The sequence below is a fragment of the Peromyscus leucopus genome, chromosome X (assembly GCF_004664715.2).
Source record: "Peromyscus leucopus breed LL Stock chromosome X, UCI_PerLeu_2.1, whole genome shotgun sequence".
Lineage (NCBI taxonomy): Eukaryota > Metazoa > Chordata > Mammalia > Rodentia > Cricetidae > Peromyscus > Peromyscus leucopus.
The window spans coordinates 45,039,226-45,055,302 of record NC_051083.1 but is presented as its reverse complement, the minus strand read 5'-3'; the positions used below and the strand labels follow the sequence as shown (position 1 = coordinate 45,055,302).

General features: G+C 37.8%; 1 protein-coding gene across 8 annotated transcripts in view; it reads right to left on the bottom strand.

Moving 5' to 3' along the window:
- The window catches only part of Dmd (dystrophin), a 2,209,767-nt gene that overhangs the window by 1,687,187 nt on the left and 506,503 nt on the right, over positions 1–16,077 (bottom strand). For all 8 annotated transcript variants that reach the window (XM_028881805.2, XM_037198928.1, XM_037198927.1 and 5 more), the window contains exon 4: positions 15,925–16,002. In XM_028881805.2, the coding sequence (XP_028737638.1) occupies positions 15,925–16,002 (78 nt within the window). The remainder of the gene's footprint in view (positions 1–15,924; positions 16,003–16,077) is intronic.

Sequence of the window (16,077 nt, the reverse complement as noted above, 5' to 3'; positions counted from 1 at the left end):
ACATTTTAGGTATTTTATAAAATAGCTATTCAACCCCCTGTTGGTAGACATTTGTGTAGTACTATGAATTTTGTAGGTTTTCTTTTGTGTTATTTTAAACACTGCATAGACAAATGTGGCCTGTATCATTTTAATACCAATTATAACGAAAGTTTTCACTAGATTAAAGCATGTGCATATGTATTTTTCTGTATTTAAATTTTTGTGGACCTTTTCACATGCATTTATAAAAAATATTTACTATTTTATATCTTTTTCCCATTTTATTACTTTTTTTGAGGACTTTGTACAATACATTTATTCATAGTGAGGACTCCTAGTTAGGAAGGATAGGGAGTCTGAACTGACCATCTTTTGTAGCCAGACAAGGTGTCTATTGGTGGGGCTGGGGTTACTTGTTGGCTAAGAAGGTCCTATGAAGATCTCTGAACAACCAAGACTGATGCTAGGACAAAAGGCCATCCTCTGAAAACTGACAACAGGGCCCCAATGCTAAGGACAACTTCTACTCAGCCCATTGAAGTACAGAGATCAAGCTGGTACAGACTTGGAAGTATCACCCCTACATTCTAGTCTCTTTGTCAAAAGAAGGTACTCTGCAGGCTGTGGAAAGAGAAACCTGAACACCAATGCAGGCACAAAATATTCCATCTATAATCTCTCTAGCCTACAAGTTGTGCTACAGCAATGGTGGCACAGAACATGTGGGAGTGGCCAATCAACCTTTAGTTTTAACTTGTCCATACTAAAAGAAGAAGCCCATGTCCTACATTGCCTGCATGGCCAGGAACCAGAGACTGGATAGCCCAGAGAGCTAGAGTAGAGCCAAACATAAGTGGCAAATAAATCATGAAATGATTCCTAATGATATTCTTCTATACTCATAGATCTGTGCTTTATCTAGGTGTCATCAGAGAGCCTTCATCCAGCAACTGATGAAAACATATACAGAGACCCACAGTCAGACATTATGTGGATATAGATTCTAAGTTGGGGGATTGTCATTGGGTCCCTCCTGTAGGAGATGAGGGAACCCTGTAGAAATGGGAGGAGTGGAATGTAGAAATGATAGGAATGGAAGACACCAAGAGAACATGGCCCACCAAATCAACTATGCATGTGTCACATGGATCACAGAGACTGAAGTGGCAAGCACAGGGCCTACATGAGTCTGAACCAGGTCCTCTGCATATATGTTATGGCTGTTAGTTTGATATCCTTGTTAGACTCATTAAAGTGGATTTGGGTGTATCACTTTTTCCTACACTTGGGACTCTTTCCCCCTGCTGGGTTGCCTTGTCCAGGCTCAATAAGAGGGCTTTTGCCTTGTCTTATTGTATCTTGTGTTGTCTTATTTGGAAGTCATCTCTTGGAGAGCTGTTCTTTTTCTGAAGAAGAAACAGAGAGGGAGTGAATATGGGTGAATGGGGAGTTGATGGAGGAGGGGAAGTAGGAGGAGTGGAGGAAGGGGAAAATGTGGTTGGGATATATTATATGAAAGAAGAGTCTAATTTCAAAAAAATCAAATTGAGTAATGAATAATGAAAATTAGAGCCAAACATAAAGGAGAAAAGGGTAGCGGTGAGTCATATTCTTATAATAAATACTAAGGTGTGTGTGTGTGTGTGTGTGTGTGTGTGTGTGTGTGTGTGTGTGTGTGTGTGATGAGAAAAATTCTGTGAATTAATACACTAATGAATTTTGCCATGCATTTTCATTCTAGCCAAAAGAAGAGAGATGGTGAAACTTTCCATATTTGTATTTTTAACTATTTTACAGTTTTAACTTGGAAATTAAAATTACAGTTCATTCAATAAGGAAAATATCAGTTTACAAATAAATGGTAAGGCCGGGCGGTGGTGGCACACGCCTTTAATCCCAGCACTTTGGAGGCAGAGCCAGGCAGATCTTTGTGAGTTTGAGGCCAGCCTGGTCTATAGCACGAGATCCAGGAAAGTTGAAAAGCTACACAGAGAAACCCTTTCTCGAAAAAAAAACAAACAAATAGATGGTATATGCAGATTTTTTGACAGGCAATGACAACTTATCCAAAGACTTTCAGCCAATAGAAAATAACAGTTTCTCAGAGTTTGTTTTCAAGACATGTGCCTTTCTCAGATCTTTTCTGCATTTCACATTTATATCCAGAAGGAGACACTTTTGTTCCTTAATTTTCTGTATAATGCCTGTTAGCATTCAGGCATTATGCTGGCCTGCCCTTTGAGTCCTCAGTTGCAGCCACTAAGAGCACCCACTATGCACCTGTGCTTGTTAGTAACTCAGGCATTTACAGTAGTCTACTCAGGGTCCTGACAGAATACATCATCATCTATGGACACTCCTTATGTGCATGGGCTAAATTCCCTGGTAAAAAACAAACTCCTCCCGGCATTCGACTCTCTTTCTCCCACAGCTTCTCCTGCAGAGGCGAGCTTCTGTGTCTTCTCCCTTACCCCACTAAACTTCCCATGTGAGTTTTGTTGTATGGTATGACTCTCTCCCAGCACTACTAAACTACAAAAATACATAAAAATAAAATATGAAGTAGGAAGGGAAAAGAAGTAAGCACAAGTTATCTAGTAACTCTTCAGGCTTTCTGTTTGAATGGGATTAATCCAAAATTACTACAAATTAAATATTATTAAGTAATTAAACCAAAAAAATGAGCAGGTTTTAAAAGAATATTAAATGTCTAAAATTTTGCATACACATTCAGAATCTTTACACTCTTAAACAGTAACCAATGATTTAGGACCTACCATGCATTGGATTTTATTAGATAAATGTCTATTCTGCTAGCTACTTTTTATGAGTATACTTCCATCATTTATTTGTAGCTTTCATATCCATATATTTCTTTCTCATAATTAGTAAATAACCTAAGAATTTCCTTCTAACATACTAGATGATCCAAATTTCCTTTATAAACATCTTCAGTGTTTTATAAAATATTAACATGTAGTTATACAGGCTTATCTATGGTTATGTGAATTGTCTCAAGGAGTTACATAACCCTTCTAAATTCGATGCATTTGAAAACTGGAACTACAGAAAATTTAAAGTGGCTTTAAAGCCTTGTAGTATGTACTTTTCTAAAAAAAATTAAGACTTACACTATTTAAATTTTCAAGACTTAGGGACATAAATCACCACTGTTCTCTTCCACTAAGACATGCATGTGTTGAATATTTTATAACTGAGTGATGAATAGTACAATATGTATAATATAAAAGGGAGAAATACTATGATTGTATATCTGGCCCATGAAACCAAGTTTCCCCCATTTCCTGCTTTATGTTTGTATTATTTTAAAATTTTCTTATCACATTTTTATTCATTTGTTTTGTATGCATAAGCAGTTCATGTGTAGAGGGGGTTCATGCATACCACAGACAAAGCATATGTGGAGATAAGAGGACAACTTTTAATAGTTTTCTCCTTTTACCATGTGGATCCAGTGAATCAAAATTAGGTCACAGAGCTTGGCAGCAAGCACCTTTACCACCTGGTCCTCTTTCCCTATTTTTTTCCAAGACAGGGTTTCTCTGTGTAGCTTTGGAGCCTGTCTTGGAACTCACTCTGTAGCCTAGGCTGGCCTTGAACTCACTGAGATCCACCTGCCTCTGCATCCCGAGTGCTGGGATTAAAGGCATGTGCCACCACCACCTGTCTCTTTCCCTATTTTTAATGGTTTAAATTTTATAAATTCATTCAGTCTATGATTTTTTCCAGCTGTCATATACCATATATATGAATTTAGTTATGTCAAAAAATACTAGTGGCTTCAATTTCCTTAGGGACAAATGAAATAAAACTTGTCAATAATTTAAAAGTGTTTAGGATCTCAGTGCTATATCACAGGAGAATGTTTCAAGATTCTATGCTTTCATATATACATATATGTTTATATGCCTATATCACCTTCAACAATGAAGTAGGATTTTTTTGTTTGTTTTAAATTCTATAACCTAGAGAAAACATGAACACTTAAAGGGCTGATATAATTTAAAACAAACATTCCATCAGTGGTAGTACAAGCCTTTAATTCCAGCATTCGGGAGGCAGAAGCAGGCAGGTCTCTGTGTGTTCAAGTCCAGCCTGGTCTATAGAACTAGTATGAAGACAGCCATGATTGCTACACAGAGAAACCCTGTCTCAACAAAACAAACAAACAAAAAATATAAAACAAATAAATCAAAATAAAATGTTCAATTCAGGCAGCCTGGGTGAATACAAAATGTAATCTATACTTTTTGGCAAAGTAGGTGTTATAATTAACTAAGTTTCTTATGTAGTATATTTGACACTAGAAAGTAATACTTGAGAGAACACACATTTTCCTCAGTAATGATTTTGCATTATAGAATAAAGTAAAACATCCATAATTTTCAGTGTAGTATTATTTAAATTGAATTCTTATAAATAATATAATATCATATGTGTTAATTTATTGTGCTATTTTAATAAAAGCAATTTTATATAACTTTTCCTTTCTAAGTTTTGTGATTTTGGCCATAAAAATTTAAGAAGCATTTTTGACATTAAGTATAATAAAACCAAAAGTCATAATGTTATTTGTAAGTACATAATTATTATCACAAAAAACCTTAATATGTATGTATCCCTGGTAAACAAGTACCTCAGTTTTAGGTATAATATGCCTGAAAAAAATCAAGTCTTCCTCTCACTGCAAAAATTATAGTCTAAGTTATGTAGTTAGATAAGCCAACTCATGTTATCTAATTCTTCAAATTCTTTTAAATGAAAGCATTCTTCAGCTGAAGAGTAATAATATCACCATGCATTGTTATATGAATTTAAAATTGAGATATGTGTTTGTTGTGCCTTGTGCTATCTTACAAAAGAATATTTTGGAAGAAATCATAGCACATTTCACAGATGATGACACAGATCCAAATCATGGAAGCATTTGGCAAACACCCAACAGTTGGTAAGTTCACAGGCTAACAGGACTAGTTTCTGGAATCTGGGAAATCAGTATCACTGATGAGCTAGTCTTTTTAAAGACCTATTATGAGGCTGAAAAATGTAGTAACAGAAATAATACCTTTCTGACATAAATTAACTTTAAAATTTGGAACTTATACTTTAATCCTAGATTTTATAGGTGGTAAATGGAAACAGTTTACATTCAGTGAGAAATATTTGCTCTAATATGCCTCAAAATATGTATTATGACTACTTAAAATTTTGATATTTAAAGTACATATAACATTGTACCTTTAAAGAACAATTTCAAATTATTTTTATCTCTGATCATATGCCAACAAGAGTGAACACTATCACTTTTCAAATCAGTGACTGCTGTGGGATGTTCTGTATGTCCTGTGGGAGCCCTTCTTGGGTTCTTTGTGGCGTTACCCAGCAGGTCCGCATAGAGGATGATTAGACATGGGCCTGAGTGCAGGTGTTTGAGATGGTCTGCATTTGGCTGTGCTGGGGATGGTCTGTATGTCAAGTTGTTTTGATTGATCAATAAATAAAACCTGATCGGCTGTGGCTAGGCAGGAAGGATAGGCGGGACTAACAGAGAGGAGAAATAAAAGGACAGGAAGGCAGAAGGACTGACTGCCAGATGCCACCAGCACAAGAAGCATGTGAAGATGCTGGTAAGCCAGAGCCACGTGGCAAGGTATAGATTTCTAGAAATGGGTTACTTTAAGATATAAGAACAGTTAGCAAGAAGCCTGCCACGGCCATACAGTTTGTAAGCAATATAAGTCTCTGTGTTTACTTGGTTGGGTCTGAGGCTGTGGGACTGGCGGATGACAGGGATTTGCCCTGACTGTGGGCAAGGCAGGAAAACTGTAGCTACAAATGGCGCCCAACGTGGGGCAAGAGTTTCTACCTAAAGCTGAGAAAAGATTCTAAAACGGAGCTAAAACAGCTTCCTAATTGTCTCTCTCAAATGAGTGACAGCTGCCGGTTTGAGCTACTGGTGGGTTCCTAGTGTGCGAGCTCGACTGCAGTATGGCGGGAATGAGGCCTCTCCAAGTGGCACATTAAGCTGGGTGGTGGATTTAGCTTTGCTAGTACAAAACAAAAAAAGAGATTTCTGGCTACACCCTGCTTGGATAAAAGCATAGACTCACGATAGCTCCCAGAGCTGGCAGTAAAGGCACCACAGGCATGTTGGGAAGCTGAGGTGGGCGGAGCCAGCAGCCATAGAGCTGTTTCAGTCACAAATGCTGCAGTTTAAAGCAACAGATTCAGATGGAACAAGACTTTAAATGCTTTACAATGTGTGTAAAAATGTACATAGGCTTGGAAGAGAGAGGAAAAGGAACATAGACAGTTATATAAAGAAATAGAAAGTTTAAAAAAATAAAGTCTTTAAAGAGAAAGTAAAAGTAATATAAAAAATAAGCCATGTAAAGATGGATATCACACAGAGAGTCTGGATTATATTGTCTTTGGGATTTTTAACTGCAGAAAGACATGTGATTGTAAAGACTGCTCAGTTAAATCAATGTGTATATTTTAAAGGTATTCAATTTTGAAATTTATGTCTAAGGATGTGTTGCTTTGGAAAAGAGGCTCTGCTTTTGTCTCTACAGAAAGCCAGAGGCTATGGATTTGTTCCAGATTATGATATATCAGGTTTGACAGCCAAGACCACCTGAAAGGTCTCCAAGGTCTCCGATGACACCATGGCCCAGATATCCAACATCCAGAATCGTTTCAAGGCAACTGGCTCAGACGATACAGTCTCACGGACTACTCCATGAACCTAAAATTTTCTTTGTGTCCCCATAAGATACTGTGCCCCCTCCAGCAGGAAGTAGTAAGAGAAGCTACGCCCAAATTCCCAAATATACCAAGCTGGCTTTAAAGATGTGTAAAAGTTAAACCTTCCTTTTTAAAAAAAGAAAAGGGGAGTGCTGTGGGATGTTCTGTATGTCCTGTGGGAGCCCTTCTTGGGTTCTTTGTGGCGTTACCAGCAGGTCGCATAGAGATGATTAGACCATGGGCCTGAGTGCAGGTGTTTGAGATGGTCTGCACTTGGCTGTGCTGGGGATGGTCTGTATGTCAAGTTGTTCTGATTGATCAATAAATAAAACCTGATCGGCTGTGGCTAGGCAGGAAGGATAGGCGGGACTAACAGAGAGGAGAAATAAAAGGACAGGAAGGCAGAAGGACTGACTGCCAGATGCCACCAGCACAAGAAGCATGTGAAGATGCTGGTAAGCCACGAGCCACGTGGCAAGGTATAGATTTCTAGAAATGGGTTACTTTAAGATATAAGAACAGTTAGCAAGAAGCCTGCCACGGCCATACAGTTTGTAAGCAATATAAGTCTCTGTGTTTACTTGGTTGGGTCTGAGTGGCTGTGGGACTGGCGGTGACAAAGATTTGTCCTGACTGTGGGCAAGGCAGGAAAACTGTAGATACAAATGGCGCCCAACGTGGGGCAAGAGTTTCTACCTAAAGCCTGAGAAAAGATTCTAAAACGGAGCTAAAATCAGCTTCCTAATTGTCTCTCTCAAATGAGTGACAGCTGCCGGTTTGAGCTACTGGTGGGTTCCTAGTGTGCGAGCTCGACCTGCAGTATGGCGGGAATGAGGCCTCTCCAAGTGGCACATTAAGCTGGGTGGTGGATTTAGCCTTTGCTAGTACAAAACAAAAAAAGAGATTTCTGGGCTACACGCTGCTTGGATAAAAGCATAGACTCACGATAGCTCCCAGAGCTGGCAGTAAAGGCACCACAGGCATGTTGGGAAGCTGAGGTGGGCGGAGCCAGCAGCCATAGAGCTGTTTCAGTCACAAATGCTGCAGTTTAAAGCAACAGATTCAGATGGAACAAGACTTTAAATGCTTTACAATGTGTGTAAAAATGTACATAGGCTTGGAAGAGAGAGGAAAAGGAACATAGACAGTTATATAAAGAAATAGAAAGTTTAAAAAAATAAAGTCTTTAAAGAGAAAGTAAAAGTAATATAAAAATAAGCCATGTAAAGATGGATATCACACAGAGAGTCTGGATTATATTGTCTTTGGGATTTTTAACTGCAGAAAGACATGTGATTGTAAAGACTGCTCAGTTAAATCAATGTGTATATTTTAAAGGTATTTCCAATTTTGAAATTTATGTCTAAGGATGTGTTGCTTTGGAAAAGAGGCTCTGCTTTTGTCTCTACAGAAAGCCAGAGGCTATGGATTTGTTCCAGATTATGATACATCAGGTTTGACCAGCCAAGACCACCTGAAAGGTCTCCAAGGTCTCCGATGACACCATGGCCCAGATGATCCAACATCCAGAATCGTTTCAAGGCAACTGGCTCAGACGATACAGTCTCACGGACTACTCCATGAACCTAAAATTTTCTTTGTGTCCCCATAAGATACTGTGCCCCCCTCCAGCAGGAAGTAGTAAGAGAAGCTATGCCCAAATTCCCAAATATACCAAGCTGGCTTTAAAGATGTGTAAAAGTTAAAACCTTCCTTTTTAAAAAAAGAAAAGGGGAAGTGCTGTGGGATGTTCTGTATGTCCTGTGGGAGCCCTTCTTGGGTTCTTTGTGGTGTTACCCAGCAGGTCCGCATAGAGGATGATTAGGACCATGGGCCTGAGTGCAGGTGTTTGAGATGGTCTGCACTTGGCTGTGCTGGGGGATGGTCTGTATGTCAAGTTGTTCTGATTGATCAATAAATAAAACCTGATCGGCTGTGGCTAGGCAGGAAGGATAGGCGGGACTAACAGAGAGGAGAAATAAAAGGACAGGAAGGCAGAAGGACTGACTGCCAGATGTCGCCAGCACAAGAAGCATGTGAAGATGCTGGTAAGCCACGAGCCACGTGGCAAGGTATAGATTTCTAGAAATGGGTTACTTTAAGATATAAGAACAGTTAGCAAGAAGCCTGCCATGGCCATACAGTTTGTAAGCAATATAAGTCTCTGTGTTTACTTGGTTGGGTCTGAGTGGCTGTGGTACTGGCGGGTGACAAAGATTTCTCCTGACTGTGGACAAGGAAGGAAAACTGTAGCTACAAGTGACATTTCACAACCACTCAATCTCATTCAGTGACAGTTTTCAATGGCTCAATTAACTGAAGAATTGAATATAACTGACCACTGAATTAATTTTCACCTAGGCTTTTAAAATACATAGTTTGGATTTGTGGATTAATAATGAATAGCACTGAATTCATTTTCTTTGTGCTAATGTAGATCTGAATTTAATTGATACAAATTTGCTAGCTTGTGATAGCCGATTAATGAGAATGGTTTATGAGAGATGGTTAGGAGATCTTCAACTGTCACAGTAATATTAAATCATAGTTGGAATGTCTGTTTTTAGATTCCTGTAACACAGGCATGTCTCAAGGATAGGGAGACTTTAAGAAAGAAGCAGAGTGATGTGGAATATTTGTTTAACTGTACAAAGGTGTGTTGCATTTGTTTAATTATGTAGAGATGTGTTGCTGTTTTACCTTGCCTGCCTAAGGAACCTGATTGGTCTACTAAAAAGCAGAATGGCCAATAGCATGGGAAGAGGTATAGATGGAACTTGTGGGCAGGCAGAGTAAGTAGGAAGAAGAATCTAGGCTTGAGGAAGAAAGAAAGAGAGATGACAGGGAGACACCAGGGGCCAGACAGAAAGATATGGAGGAAGCAGGAAAGCAGGACATATAGAATAAGAGAAAGGTAAAAGCCCCAAGGCAAAATATAGATGAATAGAAAAAGGTTAAATAAAGTTAAAAGAGCTAGTGGGACAAGCCTAAGGTAATGCTGAGTGTTTGTAATATTAATAAAAAAGTCTCTGTGTCTTTATTTGGGAGCTAGTTAGCAGCCAAAAGAAAATTACTACAGCAGAGATTGTAACACATGTGATAGGAAATCAAAGAAAAGAATACTGGCGGTGGGTGGCCAGGTTATAATGGAGATGGGGAGATGAGGAGGGTGGAGAAGATCCTTATTCAAACTAAGGATTATGAAGAAGTCACATCAAAATATACTACTTTATAAAATGACTAAACTATTTTAAAAAGTATAAATGGAGGGATTTTGCATGGATGGAGCATGCAGATTCCAGAAGCTATGGAGCTAAAACACCAATGTCAGGTATAGGATATTTCAATATATGTTATTGGTCAAGCAATGCCCTTTAGGCTCCCAAAACACTGCAAGATATTGCCACTTATCTTGATTTACCACCAGAATTTGATAGTGTCTGTTTTTAAAGACATAACACACTTTTATTGTTGAACATACAAATATCATGCTGGAACTGAGATGGAAACTTCCTCTCTACTGGCTAGTTTCCATGGTGCCAGAAGATGCTATGCAGGCAGCTGTGGGAGAAAAGCCATCAGTGGTCTTACACAGCTGTGAAGACTCTCCGTGCTATAATACCAATTTCCAGACTAGCTATGCCCACTGGTTGAAAGGTGGCATCAATGTTTTCAGACACCCACACTGAAGGAGGGAATTCACCCTCGGTACTATTCAGCCTGGTCATAGGCCCTGGCCAGTGAGGTTATAAACTCAACTTTTGGTTTGCTAACTGGTCATGTTATCAAACTGTCCCCTAAATATTTAAGTTTGTGCTGAAAGACTAGTGTCACTCTCAGAGAAGCCTCTTTGTTTGCAGTTTGTGGCAGTTAATACAGAGATTCACAACTGACCAAAGTGCTAAGTGTAATTGACTTTTGATTTTAGCCCTAAATATCAACCCCTCCAAGGCTCATGGAAGATGTTGGGCAAGTTGTTGAAAGAGTTTAAGATTTGGATGTTAGGAAGGAACACTGTCTATAGGACATGACACGGCTGTAGCACAGCAGTTGTGGTTGTCTTCACAGTGCCAGGATTACAGGCTTCTGCTTACATGGTTGGCTTGTATGTGGATATTCACAGTCCAGACTCAGGATCTCATTTATGTGCAACCAGCCTTATACCCATTTAGGCATCTTCTAATCCCAGAAAATTTAAACTACACATTGAATGTTTCTTCTTACTTGAGTGAAAAGCACTGAAATACTGTATAACTGAATTCTAAGGCCTCCTAATACAGGGTGCTTACAAATAGAGTTAAGAAATAATAGAATTGATACAAGCAGGATATTTCCTCACATTTGAACTTTCTCCTGCATGCCTTCAAAAAGCCGGGAACATTGGCTCTAGATATTTTTTAAAGGTGGGAAAACAAGTGAAATCACTTCATAGTGTCATTCTGTTTCACAGAAATTTGTACTCTTTTGTATGCTTTTCAGAACCACAGCCAAGTTTATTACAAATTAGCATTGTTCTCAGCAAATATTGTAATGATGGTATTATACTTAGAAGTGATTTTTTTTCTCAATACGTGTCTTTTTTTCTAAATTAAATTATTGATAGCAGGAATGATGTCATGCTGAAACAACTGCTACAGAGAAATCAAAACATACCATAAATATGGTGTGCATGTTCTACAAAGACAAGATGTGAGCAGAGTTCAGGTGAGGATAAAAGAACAGATATGAGTTGCTGTCTCCCCTCAATACCACTTGAAGTTTCCCCTTTCTTCCTACTTCCTCCGTCAAAACACTTGTGTCTCTCTATTTTCATCTCTAGATCTTTTTCTCTCTGGCCACACCTCCTTGGTACTAGTATCTGTTGTTAGTCCAGGTTATATTTTGTAAATAAGACCTGAAAATGGCCCCATCATTTGACATGCCAGTGTCAATGCAGGATATACCTCAAGGTCCTACCCCTTGGTCAAAAGCTACAGGTAATTAATGCCTGCTATGGTGATTTGAAAGAAAATGGCCCCTAAAGGGAGTGGCACTCCTTGGAGGTGTGGCTTTGTTGGAGTGGTTGTTGCTTTGTTGGAGGAAGTGTGTCACTCTAAAAGTGGGCTTTGAGGTCTCATATATGCTCAAGCTACATCCAGTGAGACAGTTCACTCTCTGTTGCCTTTGGATCAAGATGTACAATTCTTCAGCACCATGTCTGCCTGTACTCAATCATACTCTCAGCCACCAGCTCCCTGCCATGATAATAATGGACTAAACTTCTGAAATTGTCAGCCACCACTTCAATTAAATCTTTTCCTTTATAGAGTTATTGTGGTCATGGTGTCTCTTAACAGCAATAGAAACCTAAACCAATACAGCTACTGAGAGAGGAAAAATCAGTCTTATTCAGGGATAAACTCGCTGATAAGTTTTCCAATCCCCCCACACCCTGTGTGTGTGTGTGTGTGTGTGTGTGTGTGTGTGTGTAATAATAATAATTAAAAAATAATGGGCCATGGATTTGAGAGGGAGTGGAGGGGACACAGGAGAAATTGGAGGACAGGAAAGGAGGGAGGAATTATGTAAATATATTATTCATCTATGAAAAGCTCAAAAATTCTATTTTTTTAAAAAAAGAAGGGATATAGAATAAAAGGAAACAAGAAATGCTTTAGCTTGAAGTATTGGAAATGAACCTGACTCTCTAACTTTTTTCTGTCTCAGGGGATGTGTATATTGTTACCTGGTTGATAATGTAACCATCAATCACCTCTGCTTCCTGTCATCACGTGGAAGTAGCATGGGTAAGACAATGGATAGCATAAAGATTTTCAGTATACAGATTTTCAATACTCACACAGAAAAAGAATAAGAACTAGAAAATTTAATATACTGTGTGCTGCCCTACTTGTACCTAAACCCATCTAACTTCTTACTCTTTCTTTCTGTGAGATGATTCCATTGCTTGTGATTTTAAATCCTCCCTCCCCACACACCTAATACACATATTTATTAATCCAATGAACAGCACTGGAAGAATATTAGATAGTTGGTTAGAAATGATACCACTCATTAGGTCATTGTTTGAGAATAAATCATTTTTTATAGTGTATCTTGCCTTGAGTATCTATCTCATAGCACTCTACCAAAGCTATACCTCTTATCAAGTTAACAATTTTCTCTTTTGGTTTAGAGGTAGTAATGGTTATTATTCACCTAGTCACTCAACGCCTCACTCTCCATGGTTAAGTCCTTCAATGATGCCCATTTATGGAAAAATCCTCAGTTATAATCTCTTTAACTTTAGTTTTGAATGTGTCCTTGTTAGGGTTTCTGTTGCTGTGATGAAACACCATGACCAAAAGCAAGTTGGGTAGGAAAGGGTTTATTATCATTACACATCAGCATTGCTGTTAATCACTGAAGGAAGTCAAGACAGGAACTCAAATAGGGCAGGATCCTGGAAGGTAGGAGCTAATGCACAGGCCATGATGGGGAGCTGCTTACTGGCTTGCTTCACATAGCTTGCTCAGCCCACTTCTTTTTTTTTTTTTTTTTTTTTTTTGGTTTTTCGAGACAGGGTTTCTCTGGGTAGCTTTGCGCCTTTCCTGGAACTCACTTGGTAGCCCAGGCTGGCCTCGAACTCACAGAGATCTGCCTGGCTCTGCCTCCCGAGTGCTGGGATTAAAGGCGTGCGCCACCACCGCCCAGCTTCAGCCCACTTCTTATAGAACCCTAAACCACCAGCCCAGGGATAACACCACCCACCATGGGCTGGGTCCTCCCCCATTGATCACTAAATGAGAAAATGCCTTACAGCTAGATCTCAAGAAGTAATTCCTTCAATTGAGTCTCCTTCCTCTCTGATGACTCCAGCCTTTATCAAGTTGACACACACACAAAAAAAATCAACCAGTACAGAATGTGACTTCTGTTTCATACAGGAACAGTTAGTACTGCATTTGGCTTCATAAGATAACTTTTATGGTCATTTTGCTAGTAGTTGTCTCAATGGACTATAGATTAGAGGTTTTGTTACTGCTTTTCCTAATTATGAATAGCACCATTTAGATCTATTGGACTCTGGCCATTCTATAGCATTAAAGAATAGCATTCCTGATAATGGTAAAGATAGAATTTTCTTAATACCTGGAGGAGGGCACAGATTGGAGCTTGGACAAATTGAACAAAATTATTAAACTGTTGTTTCTTGAATACTCAACTTAATAAGAAGAATTTATACAAAGTGAATGCTATTTTCAATAACTATTTACTATGCTTTGTAGCTTCAGGAGAAATGAAATAACTATTTTAAACCTATAATCTATTTATATTATACTTATACTTCATTTTTACTACTAAACAGGTTACTATTAAAATGATTAATTTAATAATTTAAATAAAATATATTATAATTAAGATTTCATTATAGATTTAAAGTATTTCTATAATGTTATGTACTTATTATTGATTTTAATTCTCTTCAGTAAAAAGCTAGTCTTTTAAAATATTCTTCCAATATATTTTCTTTATATTCATTATTCTAATATTTAATTTTGAAAGAAATTCTCTTTTTACCTAATATACTACAGTATTTTTAGTTGTAATCTTTGCCATGTTATTTAGACAAGAATCAAAACCCTAACCACAGCTCACTGTGTTTCTTCCTTCATAATGTCTACCTCACTATGTCCTTAATCCCTTTGTCTCTACTTGATTTTGTACACTGTCTTTTCCAACTACTAAGTCCTCATTCCAAATGCTTCTGTATCTCAAGGTCTTTTTATTACTTTGCCTGGACCATCTTCATATAGTTAGTACAAGGTCTTACTTCCTTTAGGTCTCAGCTTATATTACCTTGACCAAGAAGTCTTTCTAGACCTACTACTCTGGTTATCATTAATCACTTGTATGCTGTCATTGCCATAATGTATATATATATATATATATATATATATATATATATATATATATCTGTGTGTGTGTTTATGTGTGTGTGCATATGCATTCTCAAAACACACACATAGACACACACACACACACACACACACACACACACACACACACGATAACATCTGCCACATAAGGATTCTTTTCTGTACATATCCTTGCCAGCATTTGTTATTTCTTTTATTAATGACTGCCAAAATTTTTGTTCTTGTTGTTCATTGACTAGGTGATGGTTATCTTTACAAGTTTTCATTAGACCATTTTGTTCTAATATCAGAAAAACTGAAAATTTACAGTTAGAAAGCAATCAAACTTATAATGTTTCTATAAAATAACTTTCATATGTTAAATGTGACAATGAATTCATGAACTCAACTAGATACTTTGCAATTTCCATTTTCACATTCTTTATATTAGTCTATCATGACCAGATGAGCAGAAAAACATATGTAGGACTGTACATTATTACAAATCCATTGCTTATTACAGTTATTTTAAGAGTACGTAGTAAATGCTTTTGAAATTACCCTTTAAAGAGAGTTATATGTAGTCAGAAAGCTACCAAAAGTGCCTTGTAAATGTACTAGTCGATTAGAAAGGTTGTAGGAGTTAATATGAAAGGAAAACTATTTCCCTGTAAGGCCATCATGAAAATGATAAGATCAGCCTTTCTCAGAGGAGAATATATCCCCTCTCTTCTGATCACTCATTTAGCTATGATTGTTTGCTTTTTCTAATATATCATACATATTTTTATTCAAGTATACTAAGCCAAATAATTCTTCCCCTCAGCTAAAATAGTAGTTGTTTGTCAATTAAATTTATATGTTTAATGTGTGTGTAGTGACTGTTAGCATGATTCGCACAAAGTATATTATCATTAGGATTGAAAACGTGGAATAAAATTCATTAAGCAATGTCTCTTTGTTGTACAAAATACCACTATATGAAGGACTCAGTTTGTCTACTAAAAATAGCTATATCAAATAATATCTAGAAACACAAAAGCCATACCAAGTACAGGTCTGGCCTTTCTTGGTCCTCCGTGACTGTATACATTGGCTTCTAGAATTACATTAGCTGCAAGCTCATGCAAAGGAAGCAGCTCATGGGCTCTGAATAAGAGCTTCTGTGATTTACAAGAGAGCTTATAAGCCTTCTCTACATTGCGACCAAAGTCCTTACTGAAACATTAAGCATGCTGTTTTGTGGTGTGCAGAACCCGTTCAGGTCACCACTTACATTATTTTTCTGTAAGACCTGCAGTGCCTTGTTGACATTGTTCAGAGCATGAACTCTTGTAGATCCTTTTTCTTTTGGCTGAGAAAAGAAAGGAGAGAAATGGTGTTTACTAAGGAACAAAGAGACAGAAAAATTCTACCTGAAAAATCAAGG